The sequence below is a fragment of the Tubulanus polymorphus genome, chromosome 4, assembly GCF_964204645.1.
Source record: "Tubulanus polymorphus chromosome 4, tnTubPoly1.2, whole genome shotgun sequence".
NCBI classification, from domain to species: Eukaryota; Metazoa; Nemertea; class Palaeonemertea; order Tubulaniformes; family Tubulanidae; genus Tubulanus; species Tubulanus polymorphus.
Window position 1 is genome coordinate 1,630,680 of NC_134028.1, and position 24,357 is coordinate 1,655,036.

The 24,357-nt window shown below is 37.6% G+C and overlaps 1 protein-coding gene across 3 annotated transcripts in view; it reads right to left on the minus strand.

Annotated features, from left to right (window-relative positions):
• The window catches only part of LOC141904797 (transcription factor 7-like 2), a 73,413-nt gene that overhangs the window by 36,912 nt on the left and 12,144 nt on the right, over positions 1-24,357 (minus strand). For all 3 annotated transcript variants that reach the window (XM_074793473.1, XM_074793472.1, XM_074793474.1), the window contains exon 4: positions 22,302-22,358. In XM_074793473.1, coding sequence (XP_074649574.1) covers positions 22,302-22,358 — 57 coding nt within the window. The remainder of the gene's footprint in view (positions 1-22,301; positions 22,359-24,357) is intronic.

Sequence of the window (24,357 nt, forward strand, 5' to 3'; positions counted from 1 at the left end):
CAATTCACTGAAATCAAAGCCGGCCGCGGAAACAAACGCTTTGATCATTTCAACGTTTCTCTATCATATTCAATGCCTTCAAACGCACATGTATTTCTTGAATAATTTTTTTTTCGTCGGTCGGGAGAAAGAGAGGTAGACAGAATCGCTTCGAGTATTCTATAAACAAATAATTAAAAAATCATTATATCATCATCGGCGGCCGGTGGTGTTGTGATGTTACCGACAATGACTTTTAAAGCTTCTCCCAGTCAATAACAGCGGAGAAAAATGGAAAATATACCGATATCGAGCTCCTGTTTGGATTAACAAGAACTCGAAAGTTTATTGACGCCTTAAAAAATCATCAACAAAGAATAGAATGATAATATCAAGGATCGATGAAGTTATTTCGGGTACGAATATATCGATAATTGAATTGAATTGACCAGTCCGCTGAACCCCGATATTGATGACATAGTGCGTATCCGTTATTTTGAAATGTCAAAACTGATGACGGAGCACATAGACTCAGACAGTACCCTAGCGTAGTAGTTTTCAAAACATTATTGTAACGATTTTTACGGCATCAAAAAATTCAAATGATTTCTACATATATATAAATATATATATACAGCGATATCATGAGAATTATCAGGTGGCTTTTAAAACTCATTTATTTTCACGTTGCGTTGATAAGCGATACACTCATCGTGTGCAACGGCTACTTATTTGTTTCAACGATATTATCATCAATTATCTCTTAACGAAAAAATGCTGGCTCCATTTTGTATACGAGTTAAGACGATGAAAGCAGCGCCATCAAAAAATCGGGCGACAACATTAAGATCACTAGTAGAGGACATATCTAAACCGGTAAACACAAAATGTGAAATCATTATGTCATAGGAGACTTAGGAACATCCAATCTGGCTATTGTGTGTTTATTCCAACAATGATGCAGTGCAATTCTTCGGAGCCCAGAAAAAAAAACTTAAGATCAAAGTGAATGCAGATCAAAGAAAGCCCTTATCTTTTGCCGTCTATTTTTGGATTAGTTCGCTTCAATCTGCATGCATTGAGTGTGTTGAGAATACCGCATGCTAATAATCACAGTCCCTCAGACGTAGTAAAACTGAAACTTTAATACAACACACAACACAAATACGACCACCAGACACCGAATAGAAGTCATAGGGGTCAGTTGTGAAAGCTAAAATCGATGACGCATTTTCCGATGTTTCAATCAAATAATCAAAATCATGAATATTTTTAAATGGGAAGATAAACATTACGCACCCTTTACGTAGAATCATATTTTAGTTACGTTCATTTCTATAGTTTAAACTCCGAGTAGAATTTGAACTGAAAACCGAGGTATTTGAAATCATAACACGACAACATCGGTGACATGTTTACATCGATATGACTATTACTTCCACTAGCGAGGGTTCGCTGCCCTTCAGGGTGAGATATAGCCGGTCCCTCGTTCGTTTAATTCACCGCGCCGTGTATATATAGATTTGTTTAATTCCGTTCATAGCCGTACGGATTATGCCTGATCGGATAGACACATATCAACTCAATAGAAATCGCCGGTAAATTCAATTATATCTTGGCCCGAGATGATGATGATACGGGTGCAAGTATAGTCGCCACCGGGCGTCTTTACACTCCTCATCTCAAACAACACCTGATAAATTCCCTTATACTAAATAACTATAACGCCTGATCATCCGACGTGTGAGTATAAATATCAACGATTGATTTCGAGACTCCCCGGTGCAATATTATATACAGTTTACTTATAAATCAATGATATATCTATATGAAAATGTGGCATCATCCGCAGAGACGAGTATCAACTGAATATCAGCTGTACCCTGATTCCTCAATTCATCATCAACCCCAGCATCGGTCACAGGTTAACTATCTTTCATTTTCCAGAGGCCGATCCAGCCTCAGTTCCCAGGCACTGCTTAGTCAACTATCACAGCACCACATAGGTGGGTTTCACTGCTTAGTCAACTATCACAGCACCACATAGGTGGGTTTCACTGCTTAGTCAACTATCACAGCACCACATAGGTGGGTGTCACTGCGCAGTCAACTATCACAGCACCACGTAGGTGGGTGTCAGGTTCTCCAGCAGGAAATTTCAAATTTCACCACCTGAGCATTAGTTAATTCTCCACATATCTGAAACAAGTGGATCCTGATATATTTAAGCTTCATTCATTCAAGAGTTTTGAAAAAAAAACAATTTTCTGGATGTGTAAGACACAGACATTGATCGAGGCACATAGAAATTGACTAGTGGGATGAATTACTGGAAACGATGACAGAAACTGATCCAATAATCGTAGAGTTATATCTATAGACACACTTTTAAGAGATCAAACAAGGCTTAAAGTCAAATATAGACATTTTCATCGAGTTTGAATTCAAAACTAAATGATCATTATTCACAAAGAACGACCAATACAAATTATCATAACCACCTTATTAACAATAACATTTATCAGAATTTGTATTTTGATAGGTCTGACCATGGACTGGTCTGACCATGGACTGGTCTGACCATGGACTGGTCTGACTGAATGACGAGTTGATCTCAAGCAATAATCATACCAGTCAAAACATAAGTGAACATGTAACACGAGCATGTAACGGCTCATCCTTATATGAGTTTATAGCAGCAGCAGCGCTGTTCACTCACTGTTCACTCGCTGTTCACTCGTTAGTGTCAAATAACTACCATACAACGACCGATTCGAGAACAGCAAGAGGCCGGCTAACTGTTCATGCGCAGGTCACTCGGAAGATCGACATCAAAAGACATCAAAGACAGATCTAATTAAACGGGAATTCCGTTAGCGGTAGCGCGACAAAATGCACCCGACAGAAGCTCAATCAGTGCGTTTTAATATACACTGCCATAACAAAATATCCTTCTATTCCATACAATCACTCTATACATATATATATATATATATAAACTAGTTTTTACGGGAGACACCCTGAAGCCAATTTCTGCCTGTGCTCGCTCGCGTGGATTACGAAATGGCTTTGATATAACTAAGCGTCAAACGAATATAGATTCATATATTAGATATATGTGTTATACGTCTGTTTCAGTCGGCAAATAGTTTAACTAACGTCGTCACTCGCTCTCAAGATCTCCAGGCGCCAGATTCATCATTTTTTTCTATAGTTCTAGACTCATCCCGTCTTTACTACTGATTAATTCATGTTATCACTCATACAGAATAGCGCATATAAAGCAAATATTAAACTATTCCGATTTTCAAATTTCTTTAACCCTTTCAGTGCTGACTAATTAATACCCTATAGTGCTAGAGAAAATTTGAAAATTCTAAAAAATTCCACCCTAGTGTGTTGAACAATGGGAATACCACTATAGTGCGTCTACACCGCAGTGCGGTGTATCGTTAGTTACTATTATTTCACTATGTTTGACACTTGCTGCCATTTTTCAATAGAGATAATTACAAATTACTAATTACATCAATACACCGCAGTGCGGTGTACTAGCAAAATCTATCACTGATTTATACACCAAACTGCGGTGTAGACGCACTGAAAGGGTTAAAGAGGTCAGACAGTTCATAATTTGAGGTTTTGCATGTTATATTAAAGGGTTCATAGCTAATCATCATTTTACAGAGGAAAGACTTGGAAGATATACGTATTTCTAGGCATCGATAAACTTTAAAAGTTGATTTAATCATTCATTGAATCTGAGATGAATTGTTTCTACTTTGCGCTAGCGCCACCTGGTTGATTCTCGATTGCCACAAGCGAAACAATCAGTTGCCACAGTTGCCTCCAGGGTATCCCCGATGACTACGGATTTCATCGATATTTCTACCTCATGAGGAGAGAATCCCACAATGATAATAAAAAGTCCGAAAATGAAACTTCGAGATAGTAGTTTATTTCAACGTTTCGACTATATCCTAATAGTCATCTTCAGGAATAATGATTATTAACTTTATTCCTGAAGATGACTATTAGGATATAGTCGAAACGTTGAAATAAACTACTATCTCGAAGTTTCATTTTCGGACTTTTTATTATCATTGTGGGATTCTCTCCTCATCGCGTCAACACGGATATAGTGTTCTACCAATCGTGATTTCTACCTCAGTTTTAACCATCAATCATTCTGTCGAAAACTTCATTTCCAACCAGTCAGAGAGTTTATGGTATTCAAACCCATTAAATCAAATGAAAATGAACACATTTTTCCCGAGAAGCCAAATAAAATCCCAAGCCCTGCAGGACCGGTAGCACCATCGATGGAAATAAACTGATAACTCGCAAACCATACCCAGCGATAAACGAAAAAAAAATAACAAAACACTCGACGCGTATCGGAAATTCAATTTTTATAAGTTCAGCTGTGAGCTTCGGGATACATAAGTGAAAATGGAAATATTTCAGGGTGTTTACGCTTTTAAAACGCAATTCAATTCGGTAAACAAACTATTACAGATAGCCCCTGGTCTTTTACCTACGTATCAACGCAAAATAGATTATACCAAACTAAATTATTTGGAAAATCATTCTTTTCAGAAACTAAGAGAACTTTCTGAGTTTTTCCGACTGTTCTTCATAAATGGCTGACAAAGAGATACCGTTCCTTTGAAATATAAAAGAAATGTTAAGGCTAAGGCCCCTAAAACTAAGGGGGTCAGGGACAGCACGCTGCCTTGGGTAAAAAGCTAGATAAACAAACTGTTTCAATATTCACAATATTCACAATACCCGCTGGTCATGCATAAATCAATGACCTTGAATCATAGAACTTGTCATGAGCGATCACTTTTCAATTGATTGAGGTTACCAGACATGGTGCAGATATGAATGGTTTCATTATTCTAAGTCACCTATCCCCATCAAATACAGACATTAATGACCAGGAAACTGCCACAATCATCGAACATGTCATGGGCCGTTACAAAATAAGAATGCAAACGAATTGAAAAACCCTAGAAACAACGTTCAGCCTTTCACATTTCTTTTACATATTATTACAACAAAAAATCAGTAATACTGAAAGCAAACGAGGACGAATTCAGAAAATGATGAGAGCTCTGTATGGGAGGTCGATAAACCTCACTATCATCATCGTAATATCGATTTCATTAATCAGTTTGGACCGTTTCAATTTGTCCTGCAGTTAATAATGATAATATCGTAATTAAAGATAATTTATAAATATATACATACCTGTTTAACCAAATCCATGATTATATATGAAAAGATAGAAAACAAAGCAAATTGATTAATTCGAAATCAGAAACGCAATATCGATTATTAATATTTTTATTGATGGAATCAAAAGATTTTTTCATTTAATCGATGTACACAAAAAATCATTGGATACGGCAGAGCACGGATGTGTACTGACAGGGGATCAGGGGATCAGGTGTTTCTCAACAGTTTAATACATTGTACTCTCAGTTTAATACTCTCATAAACTTTAACCCATGAAACAAACAGGACCCAGTTCCACAGTTGTGAGTTAGAGTTAACTCTGAGTTAAAATTAGTTCATTTTCAATGAGTTAACTCAGGGTCATATTTTAACTTCGAACTGTGGAACTGGACCCAGATGACTGTGTCTAGGAAAGTAAGGTGACCTTACTCGGAAAAATCATTACTTTCAGGTAAATCAACATTTCCTGAATTGGATCAACCTCAATTTTAACGGTGGATAATAAAAACACTATCAGAGTTCACAACGACAATGATTTATATTTGTTTACCATTCAAGATATGTCAAATGGAAGACATTCGCCGTCAGTTATATTTACGGGGTCAAAATTATACTCGGCCACTTTGCTGTCATTCAAATCATTTCGATACAAGCAGTAAATATGGATAAACAAACATAAAAAGCAGTGACTATTGGCTCGATAACACCGCTTATCAATCCGACTTTTGGGCCCCTGTAGACACTGTTAGATTCCATATAATTAACATTCGATCGAACTAAACACACAAATAAATCATGTTGATCAATATTGACCATAAATTAATTTACTATCAGAGAATTCCTATTGAAAATAGAAATGCCACAAATCTATTTCTAAGAATGTCGTTATATTGTTCGGATACCTTTTTTATTGTACCCATTTAACACCTTCTCCGACAGAGGCCGAGAGACGTAGTTATTCTCGGAGTGAAACGCAATAAAAACGCGGAAAAACCGCCCACCGACAACGTGACCAAATCGCTGATTTACGATGACAGGTTTATCATCGAGCGAGCTATTTACTTCCAAGAAAATTAACAGTTGTTACAACACGATCTAAGTATTCGCTCACAAAGAGACAACTCTTATTTATACCCGCGAGGACTTTCCACGAAAATAGATAACAAAACATTATAGAAATCATACTCATGACTGGTCTAATCCTTTAATAATCGATCAATAATTTCATATATCGATAATACTAGGGATTTATACAGTGCACATACACATTTTAAAATATTTGTTTTACTATAAATAAATGCATGCTAGAAAACTTTCCTGGAGAGCCACCCAGCCACCAGCCACCAGCAACGGAGCCACCCAGCTATGCTACGGGCAATAAGTTTGTTTCATTACGTCGAGGTTATTAATGTCAAATGTGATTTAAATCATACCATTTGACGATAAAAAAATAATTCCACATCGCCATCGGCAAGTATCATAATGTTGATATACATGACACGACACGACATATGACATCATAGGGAGAAAGCCCGATAAGACATTGCAAGTTAATATATTGTGGGTGACTAGGACTAGACTAGACCCTTTAGTTAAGCGAACTATTAGACAGCGACGCTTAAAGGTGTTTGACGCAAGTTGTTGTATTAAGATCTACATGAAACAGAATCAGGCCTCACTCTTGAAAGTGGCATTTTCTTCAACAGTTTCTAAACCTATGAAACGATGCAGACACTGGCATAGATATGTCATTAGAACTCGAATAGTTGGAAGGCACCCCGGGATTGTACTATCTGACTGGGATAAACAGAGCACTCTTGAACTATTAATAAAAAAGCCACTTCCTGACACTTGAATGAAATCTCTGACATTGTGCCCTCTTGCACTTAAATCTGTCAGTTATAGAATGGTCAAAATGCTATAAGCCTCGAATGAATAATAGCTGGCACGTCAGGCAAATGGAACACCGACTTCAATAATTGCGATTTAATGTAAAGAGTTTAACAAAAGGGATTTAATCAACTAGCGGTGAATCTACATGAATCTACAAGTTATGAACTAAATTATGAATCACCGATAAGACTACATCCTGTTTAATCAACACACCAGAATTAATTCATGTATTTCATTTACTATATTATCACAGACGAGTCCTACTGCTACCAGTAGAGTTTTACAGTCGAGGTTTTAGACCAGTGGAAACACTGAACTCGTTCTGTCCAACACTACAATGCCTCAGTCCAACTTCCATTTCGATCCTCAAATTCTGCATCCCTTCAAAACGACCTATGCACTACAATTCTCATCTTTATCAATAGAGGGCGCGACAAACGAGTGACAACGAAGTGTTGCCCGGCGTGTAGCTATACAGAAAGCTGATGATCTCATCTACTCAATAAAACCGGACTTGTTTCTATAACTAACATATTGCGCGATCTTCAAGAATGACCACGCGCACAAAAAACAAACTACGCATCTTTTTATCGGCAAATCTCATCGCAGAACAATAGCCATGTCAAGTGTCGCGGTACTTTATTTAGTAATCAGCGCACATCCAAATATATTTGTAACTCTCCATGGACCAATATAGATTGTCCTCCCAATAGCTCGAATCACTCTGTAACATTTGGTTTATTGTCGATGTCGATGTTTTATCGTATTGACGTATGGACCGAGGAGTGCGATAAAAACAGTCATACGGGTCCGATTTAGTTAGTACCGCCATCAAACAACGCGACATCAATGCAAACAAACTGAACAGCTGGCCGCCGATCACTTTTTACAATAAACTACGCCATCACTTTTTACCTATTTCCTTCCTTCGTTAGAACAGGAAAATTGAAGTAATATGAAGACTTGAAGATGTTAAATTCCTTCAAAATAAAACGAAGCATCACGGATATTGTAGAATGTTATTCAACTTCAATGTCTTTTCTTTCTAAGCATTGGACTTAAGCCTCAGGGCACAGTTGCGTAGTAGTTGACTTGGCTCAAAATGTGGTCCTACTACTAAGACTGGTCTTAAGTCGTTAGATTGGCTACAGAACTAAGATGGTCTTGAATCTAAGCCACGAATGTGCAACTGGCCTCCGGATTTGAAACGTTTTTGGGCCGAGAATTGTCATGCATTTCATCAGGACTAATACAGATAAAGCAATGTGCGTTGTCTAATAAAAATTAAAATGCACGAGATAATGGTCATGAAACATTCAACTCAACTGAGAATAGAAACTGTGTACAAGTTTTTTTTCATTATGCAAATCAGTGTCTTCTGAGAGTGAGCATGATTTGCATTGTACTTTCACGTGGGATGGATCTTATTTCAGCCATCAGTAATTGCCGAGCAATTCAATGAGTTACGGAATCCCCAGCGTCACAACACGTTCATATAACCCGGCCAAATTAAAATCATTAGTCTCGCAACGTGAAGCGCGATTGTGCGAGAGAATACACAAATATTCGACCATCTCGAGCGGTTCAGAGGAAATTGTTTCATCCGAAAAACGCTACATTTTCACAAGTTTCAAAAGACAGCACGTGATTTTTTATCCATCAACGCGGACAACATGCATTGTCTTATGTTCGATATATATATATATATATATATATATATATATATATATATATATATATATATATATATATATATATATATATATATGCATTGCATAAAGTCAGTTTTAGCCATAGTAGTTTGATTGACAGGCACGTTGTGCAAATAACTGGAAAATTAAAACCATAAATGGCCACTATTGATATCACAATGATCATCAGCAATGACATATCCTAATAAAGAATGGCCATTAACCACTAAACATATACAATATAGAGTAGAGACCTTCATTGAAATCATTGAGACTTATAGCGAGCCATTGCATATGGACTATGTCGGAGACCACCAACCGATACAAGTGTCCATAAATTATATTCGGTCAGGTATAAGGTTTCATATATGTTAAAAACGCAAGCACATATTTCCATATCATTTACATTCCATCTAAAGTGCAAATGCGCATAGATGATATAAATTTCAGGATTTTATCATTCAGCATCGCAGGCTCCTAAAGTATAGGGGCGGAAAACTGTCAATGAAGCTATTAGCTGACTATATATATTATAGACCACGTCGAAATTAAAACAATTATCAAATCTCAGTTAATTATCAAAAAGTAAATACGAAAAAGCTGGAACCGTCCAACAGTTTATCAGAACTATGAACATTTTCCTAAGACTTTTTCATTCAACATTTTTCCCCAAATTAAAAAAAAAAATCTCATTATCGAAACCGTTGCTAATCATTTTTCTACTAAACTATCAGAATGACGGAGTAACTTACGTACATGTTTTGAATAAGGTATAAAAGCCATGACAATCCGACTAATCAAATGAAAATGCCTCCACTCGATACAGTATAAAGATGTTTGCGAATTGCCTTTGCAACAAGGGCACTTAAGTACATCACTTCACTGTACTCGTATCAAATTCAATATTCAAAAAGCGATCACCAGTCATTCATACCTTCGAACATATGTCGCGCTTTACGATATCGAACCGCGTCGATACAAGCATCTCGATAGATATAAAACAAGAAAAATGAGATAGTTTGATAATCGGGATGAGTCCTCGACTTAACAAATAAAGGCCAAATCAGCGAAAATATCTTCTCAACTTTCATGTTTTTTTAGTTCAGACTTCTTTCCGATTGCATCGCTTTTTTTGTGTAACACATTACAAACAGACAGAATAATGTATCAAACAATCATTATACATCTGGGTAGAGGAAACAATATGCTTATTATCATTCGATATCAAAGATTGGCGCGCGTCGCATCTGGACAACACAATTCAGAACTGAAATAACCTAAACCCGATTATCGCGAAGTGAAATTCCGGGGATTATCGCGAGAAATATGTCGGAAATATCGATATTTGAGAATTGAAAAGATCTTTAATTTCGAGAGGGACGAATGTTTTCACAAGTGAGAAAAGAGGAAACTTTTTTTTTGAAACAGGTTTCATACCGATTGAACCCGTCGACGATCGCAGCTGATACTATCTGTGAGTTGAGTTATTAGAGCGCTCTCGGCCAGATTTCCAGACAACAGCAGTTGACAACGTAGTAAACAATGACACTACGCATATAAAACAACCCGATATTTTTGTATAATTGATTAATGACGCCTGATACATTCCGCAGATAAACAATCATACCGATATGAAGATTCACAAGATATAAACGGACAAAACCAATTGTACAGATATGAAATCATAGTTGTAGTCATTAGAGACTGTTATCGTATTTCTCTATTCATTCCACTCTACTAACGGGATGTCGTGGATGTCGTGGATGTCGTGGATGTCGTGGATGTCGTGCGAAGCGTCTGCCAATTGTTCACAGATGTTCTACGCAATTCGATGACATTTTTTCGATTTTGTCTATAGAAAAATACGATAAAATCTGGGTGATTTTTTCTCCTCTAATTATGGGTATAATTTCGCTAACAACCAACCTTAACAGAATATGAAAATCATTACATAGCCAATTAGAGTAAAGAAATTTAGCCAATTACAAAATAAATGTCAATTTTCACTATTATCATAATTGTTATTTCAAAACGCCAATATTGATGACATAGTGCATAACATTTCAATGCAGAACCCCTTAAATAACTCATAGTAGGTATCGATCTATTCATATACCTCAAAAAACCACAGCGTTAAGATTATTAAGGGTCATTTTCAAATGGATATTTTGACATTTGGATATTTTAACTCGGATCACATATACAAAGATGTTCATTCATTCATTAATTCATTAATTCATTCATTCATCCAGTGTTTGAGATGTTTATAGTAGTAACCGTGCTGGCTCGCAGTAATGAGATGATATGACAACCGGCGCTCATGAGATGATATGAAAACCGGCGCTCGTGACTGTATGGTCCGATTACTAGAAATATAAGAAGTCTAATAGTAGAACGTCTATGAGAGCTAAGACGACACAGACTCGTGAGGAACTCGTGAGGAACCCTACGGCATGTCAGTTGATAATAATGAACCTTGAGAACAGGTAGCAATTAGACGTAGATATGACATCACCGCATGCACGAGATTAGCCAAATTTGTCGGCAGGTATGCAGCTTTCAAAAGGCTATTAACGGGCAAATAATCTCAAACAGCGTTCCGACTGATCGGCACCGGCGTGCCGAAACTTATCCCCATTCATAACGCGACATCGAAATGAATAATCTGAGAAAAATCGCCGTAAAATATCAACCGAAATCAATCGTCTAAAAATCAATTCATTTCACACGGTTGCAAACATAGAATTGTGGGGTGAAATATATCTTCAGCTAGAGACGGACTCGGTTGAACTGAAATTCAGGAGTCACAATCACATCCCTCAGCACACTTAGCAAAATACAGTGAAAATCTACTCACTGATGATATTTGACCGGTGTATCACAAGTTTTACTATAAGCCGCAATCTTACCAGCGTTTTGACCCAAATCTAACCCGTACTAGATTAGGCCCGGGCCTACTGATGCTAAATGTGACCCACATCTGTTTCACAGAGGCCATATTTGACCCGGCCCGACCTAAAATGTAGGACCAAGCCAGTGCTCAATTTTAGCATAGGTCAAATGATTCCATGTGAATGCTACGTCATTGTTTCGATAGCATTTTAGAAAAGAGTGAGTTCTCTAACACTGGCCATATCATCACTGCGCAATAATACGTACTTTTAACTAAATTAAATAAAACAGTTTAACCGTGAAATATCATTGTAATTGTGTATGATTTAAAATGATTGCTACATATTGTCCGATTATTTCACTCGAGACCCCGACAAGACCCTGACGAGACCCCGACGAGACCATGACGAGGCACCGATGAGGACCCGATGTTGCCTCAACGATGAGTTTGATCGATTATATATTATTATATTCACGCCTCGTTCCGCGGGTGAAGAGAAAAAAACCGTTCAGTTTTTGTTCAATCGTGATTAATGTGAGAATTTAAGCTGAATACGGTTCGCGAAATTTATCATCATAAATATCCAGCGCGTCTGGCATCCGGTTTCTGCGACACAACGACAACAGATAGAATTAATCAAATATACCATCAGAAATAATGCATCATTTATTAACGGGTAAAAAAAGACCCGAGCTGAACGGGTTATAGAGCTGATCATTACGAAGGGAAACAGGTGACGATTCATTTAAAGACGTTCCATCGAATTCTACATGAAACAATTCATACTGTTGATGATATAGGATAAAATCCAACGATACAATAGATCAATCAGTCGGAACTTTCGCCTAGAACAACCGTTAACACCCCGTGTTAGGTCCAGATCAAAACATATCCGACCCGACCCGAATTTTAGCGCGGGTCAACCTATTGACGTTAGTCAAGGATCAAATTTGACTCGGGACAGATCAGTGCGAATTTATCCCAGGCCAAATCTTCTCCATGTGATCACGACTATAGATCCGATTAGAAAGGGGGAAGAGGGTTCATATAGATTAAAGGGTCTCATTAAATATCATCGATTAGATTTGATCAATTCTCGACGGACAAAAAGTCACACGGTCAATATATTTCTATGAACACTTCTTAATAGTCCTTCTATTTAACATAGAAAAGTGCGACAATTTTAAAATCCTTACACAGTATTCCACGATGCTGCATCCTGGGTTCAGAGCTCAGGTCGTTACTGATGACTGCTGACAGATGGCGATAGAAGCATCCGTGTTCACTGCTCTCTTCTATCAATCGATCAGTCATCAATATAAATGGTTTTCACGACAATAACTGAGTACCTGAGTACCTGAGTAACTGAGTACCTGAGTAACCGCTGCCATCATTCAGAAAAGAAAACACGGCCTAGTTAAAAACTGAAGCATTACTAAGGCACGTGATCATATGTTTGGCAGGGTCATTGTGTATTGGGGTGTATGAGCTCGCTCCTCTCGTATTCAGTTCTAGTCAAGAATAAGAAACCTGATAAAACGCCGAGCTATAACTTGCTCGCGAGCTCATTAGCAATAACGTAAGCACCGGTGATTCGTCCGTTATGTCAAATTTAACAACACGGATATTTAACCCTACATCGTCTGAATCTGGTTAGAAAGCGGTAGGGCGGATCTAGAATGTTTGAAGAAGAAGAGATTTGCGGTGACAAGGACGATGAAGGGTCATAGCTATTCACTGAACTATATTTCGTATTTCTTTATTGTTTTATGTCTCCATCTTATTGTCCTCTGAGACTGTTTGTCTGTGTCAGAATGTGTTAATTGTTGTTTGTCTCACTGTCATGTCACTACTCGTCACCTTTGTTTTTGTATCATTTTCCATGTCTCAACCTGTCTGAATCTGTGTTATATAAATAGCTATGTGTAAAAAGAAAGTCGAGTAGTCGAGTCCAGTTTTGGTATTCCAAACTGATAGTTCGCTCGTTACTCTTTCGCTCTGTTCCGGATTTCCGACGTCGACCATTCTTCGAGAATAGGACTGAAAATAGCTTTGCTAAAATTTCCTGCATTCAAAATCATTCTGTAATTATTCCTTACATTTTTGCTGTTCAAATGACACTTGATTGAAGCAAGGGGTCCACACCCGCTAAACCCACCCCTGGACCGTTTTTAATTAAACCGGATTCAAAATTCAATCAATTTTCAAAGTATCATTAATGAAAATGACAAGAAACAAGTGTCTGATTATCGAGCCCTAACCAGTCCTCCCAATAGTTCATAGTTTATAAATATAAATATTCTTATACATTTGTGTACATATAACATTCGCCATCGATACTCGACATGTCATTCATATATATCAACTATTTGAACATCCTCTAACTCGGAAAAGACTCTCTAAATATAGACGCGTATATATACAAAATTCAATAGTCTTCACAGAACTTTCAAAGACAGCACGCTGAGACTATTTCACCAGTTATAATAGCAATGACAATAGATCGAACGCTAGTGATCAGTTAACTAACTATATCAGCGAGGTGGATGCGATTGATCTGACACTGGCTCAACGCCCGACGCGAAAATTGTTTATAACTTATTATTGATGATATGCGATGACTCTTAGCTGTAAAGGGACACTTATAACAATGGAATAATTCATCGGAGAATTGTTAACAGTTTGATACGAAACCATTGACAACAGGACAATTAACGGTGATCATGAGCGTTGTCTTAATCCTAGAATTAGAATGAATCAACAAAGATTGCTCTTAATCCACAAGTGGCCCAGGATCAGACCTGAGTTTAATTTGGTCAATGTCTGATTAGAGAGTGTGTCCACATGTAAACCATTTATTCAATACTACACAACACTATGACAATGCGAGATCAGTCGCTTGCAGAACCTGAACCTGGTCCGAATGTCAATGAATGGCTAAACTTAATGAAGTTAAAACTGAGCTGGCTGAGCTGAACTAACCGTTCACGTATTGTACCTAAGCCGTACTACGTAAGCTATGAGTCACTATTGCTGGATTTACAATCAATATCCCTCGATTAGAGATAAATGAAAAGTATTATCAATTGAATCCATCTAAACAGCAACATACATTCTAAATATGAAAGTTCGTTTAACTAATTACTCACTATACATAATATATAAATAATCCTCTATTAAATCAATTTAATTTGAAAGGTTAAAAGTCGGTTAGTAAGTACAGGACATGATGGGTCGCCTCGTTCGAATAGCTCTACATAGTTCTACATAGTTCCTTACAGTTAATCCAAATCACGATTAACAAACGTTGAAATATTTCACCACCTATAGATTAAGATATAGTAAACCTTGTTTGATACGTATAGTTAAGAGGAGGAACTCGTTAGCTTTTGGAGCTGAGACTTCCTTAGATAATAAAGACCTGCGATTTGGTTAGAAGTCAATGGTTTGAAGCCCAAGACAGAGCAGACATCATGGGTCATCACGTTCAGAGTATGATCATGTCTTCAGTTCTAAAGAAATTTGATAAAGAGTATGAACACGTCTTCAGTTCTAAAGTAATTTGATAAACAATGAGGAATGAAGTATTAGGGAGCTCCAATTCGACTCTAGGCCAAACTGGATTCACAGCAGACCTTTCCTAGTTTTTAAACACATGTTTAGAGTCAAGGTTGTGCACCATATCGTCCTCCAGAAGTTTTCAGTTTTACTCAGACGAACAGTCTATAGAAAGCAGTAAGCATGGTCCCTACCACCGATGTATTTATTGGCAAATTATGAAAAGCGTTGTCGCATCTGATATTTACACAAGAGTCAGCATCTCGTCGCGGCGCAGCACGGCATACTAGGCCAGTAATCTGTTCATTTCCGAAGTAATGTCAATTACCGCAATAATGTATGATATATACCACACCTAAAGAATAGAACTGTGCTTATAAACACCGTCAGGATCGTGACTACAAGAAACAACCGAAATCATCATCATCACTTTCTGTCGACCCTCGAGATCTCGCCGATAGAAAACATCGTCAACGTCGTAGTGAAATATTGACTCATGACGACCGAATTCATTTATTACGATCAATAGATCTCCGTTTTCTAAAAGTCACGATGAAACCAATGTGATTAACGTATTATTTTAGTTTCTATTTCTATCCGTTCGTAATTTCTCAATATCTCTATTCTATTTCCATATTATCGTTCACCGTCGAAAAATTGCACGCATCGCCCGTTTCTTTGCGAGATAAAAAATAATAATAACGCATGTTTTTGCGCATTTTTTTTCTTACTTTCTCTCGCGGATTGTCACGAAAATTCATCGATTAGAATGTGAAAATGCCCGCAGCAGTAGCACAGCATGTGGGTCGTATCGTTAGACCTATAGAGAGCGTATTGTGTAAACGTATCTTTAACCAGCTTAAATAGATACATTTACCGTATATCCAACTAAACATTGACTGAACCTAATAACAAAAGGAAGAAAAATGACTCTCAAAATGGCATCATTGTTCGATCAATTTGTCAGGGTGGCCACTTGCTTTTTACCTGACTTCATCTGCTAATAATTCGATCAATTAACACAGTCAAATATGTAAAACATAGACGGAAACTGTTTGATTTTACGCGCGATCTAAAACTGTGTCAACAAATATTCCCTGGTTTTTAGCTTTTTTTTCTAATATCAACTCTAGAGAATATTCACCGTCTTTCTTAAAGAAAAGAAAATTTCCTGACTTTTCCCTGTTTTCCTGGTAAGTCGAAGCCCTGATTCATTATTCGCTAAGACTTTTTACACTTTTTACATCTAAAACAAGTGCTAATCCATGTTTCGTACCTTAGACAATTTAGCACTCAGTAAGTCCTGTCCTTACAACTATGACATTAATTTTTGATAGTTCACGAATGCATTTTTAATGGATCTGATTTGTTCACGACTGTTAAAAGTCAATGCTACGGAATCCAGAAAAGCCGCTTCACTCGAACAGAGTTCAGATGACAAATTCCTCGATCATCGCTTTTGAACGGTTCTTACTCGAGATTTGAAATAACCATCGGCTTCCGAATTAGGATTACGCGCGTGAACATTTTTTCGCGTGCTTCGACGACTAACATTTTAATCGATCGAAAAGCGCCGACGACGACGAACGCCGCTCGAAATAGCAGGAAACAGCGGACGAATACGGATAGAGAAAAATAATAATAACACATCAAATTAAATTGATTGCGATGTACTGTAAATTAGGTAATACATCGACAGAGTGAAATTAGGTAATACATCGACAGAGTGAACGTGGCTTATTAAATATGAACTAGGATTGCTGATGGAAACCGCGTCGGATTATCGAAATGCGCTTCCTATGTAATGGGTATTAGAATTATCCGCCTTTCAAAATTCCACATTCCGTCGCGAAGTGTTAAATGACAAAATATTCAGTAAAATTTAGCTTTTTAATAATTCATATTGAACGATATAAATGGTTTTGAAGTGTGTCGAATTTCGTGCGTGAAATGTGTCCAGATTATGTCGAAACTCACATTACCAGAAAGAAAGTTTCAGTCAATGTTGCAAATACTTATTGCGCTGCTATCATCGTAATAAATTCATCAGGGATGTTTCTATCAATGTCGACTCGTTTAAGAGGTTAATGCTTCTAGTGCAGAACGAGATCGCAACATCACAATATTGATACTGAATACGTATCAATCTGCAGTGTCACACCATTTTATCCCAAATTGGATAATTTTCCACAAGAACCCCAGGGGCAGGCAGTAGAGCCAGCCTGCAGCTATAGCCCCAGGGGCAGGCAGTAGAGCCAGCCTGCAGCTATAGCCCCAGGGGCAGGCAGTAGAGCCAGCCTATAGCTACTTGTATAGCCCCAGGGGCAGTAGAGCCAGCCTGCAGCTATAGCCCCAGGGGCAGGCAGTAGAGCCAGCCTATAGCTACTTGTATAGCCCCAGGGGCAGTAGAGCCAGCCTATAGCTACTTGTATAGCCCCAGGGGCAGTAGAGCCAGCCTATAGCTACTTGTATAGCGCCAGGGGCAGTAGAGCCAGCCTATAGCTACTTGTATAGCCCCAGGGGCAGTAGAGCCAGCCTATAGCTACTTGTATAGCCCCAGGGGCAGGCAGTAGAGCCAGCCTATAGCTATTCGTACAACTACCAAACATTCCTATCCGCTTCTTCAAGATATCTGATACCAATTGAAAATTATAGAATTTCTCCATAAATGTAATTTACTCTTTACTATAACATTTTTAAGTTACAAAGACAGTTCGCTGTAGAGGTCAGGAACAAACACTTCAGCTGGCTGTTAATTGTTTCATAAGGAATAAAATTGAATTTGATAAAGTTTCCAAAACTCAAGCCATCTAACCAGGACCATGTAACATAAGTCAGGAAAATAACTCGCGACGGATATTGTGACAGACCTTACCAAATCAATAAGTTCAAAAATGTTTCTATTTTTTCCTAATTTTTTAAAATCTAATGCACATATATTCTATGTTTAGCGGTAGTTGAACTAACGCGCACCCGCGCGCGCGTGCAATAAAAAAATCAATTCCTTTCAATGGAATTGAGGAAATGGCAAAATAGATTAGACAGAGATATGATGAGCACGGGATCCTGGAAAAAGTTCTTCTGTTTCCAAGCAACCGACCAATATAGTCATCAGACAATAGTATACTGTGAACTGAATACTTTTTGTTCCCCTGATATCAAACTCAAAAACGTAGCCGCCGGCAATGGACGACCTTGCAGTATACCACTACTAGCAATAGTAATCAGTATTCCTTGTATTACGATGACTCCTGAAATTATTGAAAATATTCTTAACTTCTTCGAAGATATTACAAAATTCTGAACTTTCCTAAAAACAATGGATTATTCCAGCTTTGTTTTAAGCGATTGACAGCTTTAACACTTCTAGAATTCTTCTCTAATTTTGAATTCAAGAATGCACGCGATATGGATTTTGAAGTAGGTCGATAGCTCTGGTTGACAGTGTTGGACATAACCAAATTCTAAACTTTCCTAAAAACGACTGATTCTTCAAACCGCGCTCTAAAGCGATAAACGCCTTAGTCAGTTCGTCGTCTCAGCGTGTCGTATGATGATAAGCTATTTTTCGGCGAATGTTAAATTTTCAAGAACATGTCAAATCAACATTGATCAAAAGAACTGAACAATTTCATCCAATTCAATATTGAAATTGGGTAAGAAAGCCGCTGGCAGTAGCCAAGCTGTGTCATGTTCCACACTGACTGCCAACGAATGAACAACGTTTGTTCATTTCAATGCACTGATTTTAAATGTACGTAACATACTAAGTTTTTTTTTGACTGGCAACTTACATATATATAAATCAGGGCCAGTTTGTTAGATTCGCTGTAGAACTAAGATAGTCTTAGACTGGTCCTAAGTCGACTAAGCCATGATCATGATCATGGAACCTTAAGAAAGCTGGACAAAATTTTGATTCTTTACAGCAGATCTGTAGCAGTCATTATCAACGACATCATTGTTTATTTTCTGTTTTTGTAACTGGAATCTCTGTCCATGTTTCTATCTATCGCATTTATGTCGGACACAAGAAAGCCAATGGAGTGATCGTGTAACTGCTGAATAACAAGTCAATCGTTTTAACTAACATGTTCTATCATATAAGGTAAGTTAAATTTAACAGTTGAAGATTTGACATTTCTTAAAAACATGATTTTCAAATACTGAATGTTAGGAAAAGCAGGTGGTAAAAGTGGGATTTTTAATTCATTGACTGATATCAGATTTGGGAGACTGAGATTACATTTAGACCCTACTACCTTAGCATCTACGTTTGTAGTTTTCACCTCAATTCGACATTAAAAATAGCAGTTAAAAAGATGAACAAATTATTCTGATTTTGAGCATATCTTGATATCATATGTAGGAGAAATTAAGATCGTAGAGTAGAGGTAGTCAGGTGTGTTGAGTTTTGTTTAAGCAGAGTCACCGGGCATCACGTTTAACGCAGTTTTCAAATAGTTCAATCGAGTACGCAATTCAAACCGGATTAAATGATCGAACTGAACACAGAGTTTAAATAAATAAAAACATCTATAAACTGCTCGCATGGAGAGAGAGAGAGAGGAGAAAGAGAGAAAATCCACACGTATTCATTGCTCTCATTCTATCTTTCAATCCACATCAGACAAAAACAGCTTATGCTTTCAAATAATGTCATCTCTTTAATATCATCAGCCATATTGGTAAAAATCGATAACTTCAGGTAACAGCAGCATCGAGACTGAATGTAGCAGTATTATATCTGTAGTAATGACGTACACAATCGTTCTAGGTGATCAATTCATCCTCTAATGCACGCCGCCGCCGAGCGCGCTCTCTCTCTCTCTACTCTCTCCTCGCTCTCCTCTTACAGAACAACGGCTAGTCTCAATCAACATACCAAACAACTGTAACTAGAAAATTATTATTTTTCTAGCCCATTAACGCCGGTTCAGCCGCAAAAAATACCGTCAGGAAATGAAATCTAATTACGCATGCGTTTGAATTCGGCTTGTCAGAAGTTTCACTAGTTTCAGACCGATGTGCGAACAAACACTACGTGAACAATACTGATTATGAATGAAGGACATTTTAACCATTTAAAAGACTTTGCTTTCTGGCAATTTCAAGGATACAAATATTGTTTTTATCTGCTGATTAAATCACCAATATAAAGTAGTACGACGGTGAATAGTTCACGTGACTGAATCATTTATTGGCCAACAAAGAGAGTATGTGGTACCAAAATATTTCATGAATTTGGAAAATGATTCGTCAACACTTCAAACGATATGTGACATGTGTTCTTCTGATATAATATTAAACCTGTTATGGTCAAGAAAAAACCAATGGACATCTTGAGCCGTGATCGCGTGAAGGTTTTCGACACGGGACAACTGTTCACACAGATGAGAAATGGGTCTGTACCCGGGTCTGTGGCGTCCGTGGCACGGGCTGAATAGAGCTCAACCAGGCCCTCACTCAATTTGAGCACGGGTTAAATCATAGCGTGTGACTGATAATAATTGTTTCTGGAAATGACTCACCTCACTTGCCACAACATCCATAAGCGATGAGTGAGTGTTTTACATGTTACATGCTCTACCAGCACGGACCAGTCTGGTCCAAACCAGTTTGACCCGAGTCAAATTATCTCAGCGTGTTTGCGGCCCCGGAATAATAAGATATACGTAATATAGATTAAACAATGATCGGTTTATAACGGAGTAATAAAATCAGTTATTACATCTGTTACATTGAACACGTGGCGCACGTGCTGCTGTCAGCTCTTTGTCGTTATAAATGTAAGCACCATCTTAGAGTTAGACAAATATCGACAAATCTATTATAACTCAGTCATTATCCTTATCTAACAGTGTCATACACAACCGATTGAGGCTATATACACCTAGACGTGTCTGAATCGGTGGAAATAGGAAACACAGGATCGACCGATCTAATAAATTGCTAAAAACCCCCAGTTCAAGAGCTGCCAGTTTTTTAAAACAGTAAAAACAAGCTCTTCAAAAGAATGGAATGAAAATCCATAAAAACGATAATAATACAACAGATAATCAAAGATATTCCTATAAACTAGCTCCAGGAATATTCCTGTAAACTAGCTCCAGGAATATTCCTGTAAACTAGCTCCAGGAATATTCCTGTAAACTAGCTCCAGGAATATTCCTATAAACTAGCTCCAGGAATATTCCTGTAAACTAGCTCCAGGAATATTCCTATAAACTAGCTCCAGGAATATTCCTGTAAACTAGCTCCAGGAATATTCCTATAAACTAGCTCCAGGAATATTCCTATAAACTAGCTCCAGGAATATTCCTGTAAACTAGCTCCAGGAATATTCCTATAAACTAGCTCCAGGAATATTCCTGTAAACTAGCTCCAGGAATATTCCTATGAACTAGCTCCAGGAATATTCCTATGAACTAGCTCCAGGAATATTCCTATGAACTAGCTCCAGGAATATTCCTGTAAACTAGATCCATGAATATTCCTATAAACTAGCTCCAGGAATATTCCTGTAAACTAGCTCCAGGAATATTCTTGTAAACTAACTCCAGGAATATTCCTGTAAACTAGCTCCATGAATATTCCTATAAACTAGCTCCAGGAATATTCCTATAAACTAGATCCAGGAATATTCCTATAAACTAGCTCCAGGAGTATTTGTATGAACTAGCTCCAGGAATATTTGTATGAACTAGCTCCAGGAATATGTGTATGAACTAGCTCCAGGAATATTTGTATGAACTAGCTCCAGGAATATTTGTATGAACTAGCTCCAGGAATATTTGAATAGTGTTTCTGCATTGTTCACCTGATATAAATTGTTTTTCAGATTTTTCAGATTTTGATTATACATCTTTAAGAAAGTGAACATTTGTTTGGGATGAAATAATAACCTCTCACTTTCTAATGAACATAAAAATGTGATTGACACGGTAGGTTTTAGGACCACCTCCCTGGTCCAGCTGAATCAAACTACAGATTTGGGTTTGAAACTGCTTAGCGAGGGTCGGGAGGTTTACAATTCGACTTACCAATGAAAGTGCATCGGCAGTTTGATAACCATGCGGAGAGTAGACAGGAAAATATCCCTACAAAGAATCAAACATAAAAACAACATAAACACAACACTGAATTTTTACAACAAATATGAGTAGTGAGTGCAGCGTCATATCGAACCTCGCAGCCCAGTTTAACAAAGAAGTCTATCCCTTATTTCCTTTGTAATTTAGTTGAAATTTAATCGATTGAAAAGTGTCGAGTTTTTTATTGTACTTCTTTGTGAAACTGGACTCTGTGGTAGCTGTGTGCAAGGTGAATGTGATCATACTAAAAGAAAAGAATGATGACAAAAGCGTTATTACAATGTCGGTATATATAATCCCGCTGTCAATATATATATATATATTACTACTCGACGACCTTGGTAGTATCAGAATTTGACACCTCAAATAGTAGGATCTAATTGACGATGAAATCAAAACCATTCTGATTTTTAAAATTTCTCAACATTTTTAGTAGTTATCGAGCTTTCAAAAAGAGAGTAGCAACTACTCTCAAATAGCAGTAGTTAGGTACGTTCTCTGTGATGAGAATTTCTCTCTGATTATCGTAAAAAATCTAGCCCTAGATCTATACCGAGGAAAAAACTCAGCACGGTTCATAGATATTGTGCGTAATGTAGCCCAAATCTCAGCTCTGCAACTAAAGGTTAATTTTTACGGCACCTCGTCGGTTGTCGGTGGCAGTGAGTGAGTATAGAAACGATCGCACAGCCATATATTCAGCACTGAATTAACCTGAGTTATTACCAAGGATACCATCAATAATAATAACATTCATTTATTCCACAAATGAAAATCGTCTATGATCACATCACATCAGATCGGCTGCTGTGGTTTTTATAGATAAATCACAGCAACGGGGAGACCACTCTTCATTTTCATTCCACACTGAATCGGGTCAAATAGATTAGACAGGAACTCAACTCAGTTGATCTTCATTCAAACCCACTATGAAAAACGATAAATTCCTGGACCCGGTTTCATAGACCAAGTATCTAAGTTATCCCTAGGGATAACATCCCTATCCCTACCCGGATGACAACCAACGTACCATGGTTATAACAGACAAATTTCAAAATGTTCCCAGGGACTATTTTTCTTCCACATCTATGAAACCCAGCCGTTAAATCAATTTCACAACTGTAAAATTGGTCCTCGATTCCATAGCTGTTTGATCTCAGAAAACTTGTTCCCAAAATCATGTTTCCCATTTCTCGTAAACGCACACGACGCAGGGAAACGCTCGGAAACATGTTTCTGTTTCCTGTTTCCATGTTTCCCTATGTCGTGTGTGTAGGGCTTTAGGGGTTCAAATCAATGAAAACTGTAACCCTGAGTTGAAACATACTCGAACTCGGTTATTCCCTGGAAGGAAAAAATCCTCCATTACAGTTTGGAGTGCGAAAAAATGAGTCGTGATATAAGCCGAACCCCGAATCCCGTTAACAAGATAATCCGTGCTAGTAAGTCCGATTGTCGATGAGATTAAAAAACAAACTCACTAGAACGGCTTAATCATAGGTGTCCAGGTTTTATCACATTTAGCAGACTTCCAATCAGAATCAAGAACCAATAATATCGCAACGAACTGATTTATCAAATCTATTCAGAGTCGGGTAGATCGATCAATATACTACTAACTAAACAGCAGAAATAATACTCCGACGAAAATAACCGACTAACTGATCTAGTCAAAACCATTAAGGAAAAGACATCATCTACAATTACAGCGATTGGTCAGTTACAGCCAGTTACAGCGACAAATAAACTTCCCTAACTCTTTCACTGACCTATAAACTATAACTTCTATAACATCCTGTGACTGTGGACAGTTTGAGAAGAGAAATTGCATAAATGAAATGACATTATGATCTGATATAGGCCAAACCAATAAAATAGATGAAGTCAGGCCACAGAAAAAAGTTAGCAGTTGGGAGAAAAGAGAAAGTTTTGTTCGAACCCGATAACAGTTCAGCTTGATCAAATTGACGGTTTGATGCCGGCTAACAAATACTAATACTAGTCA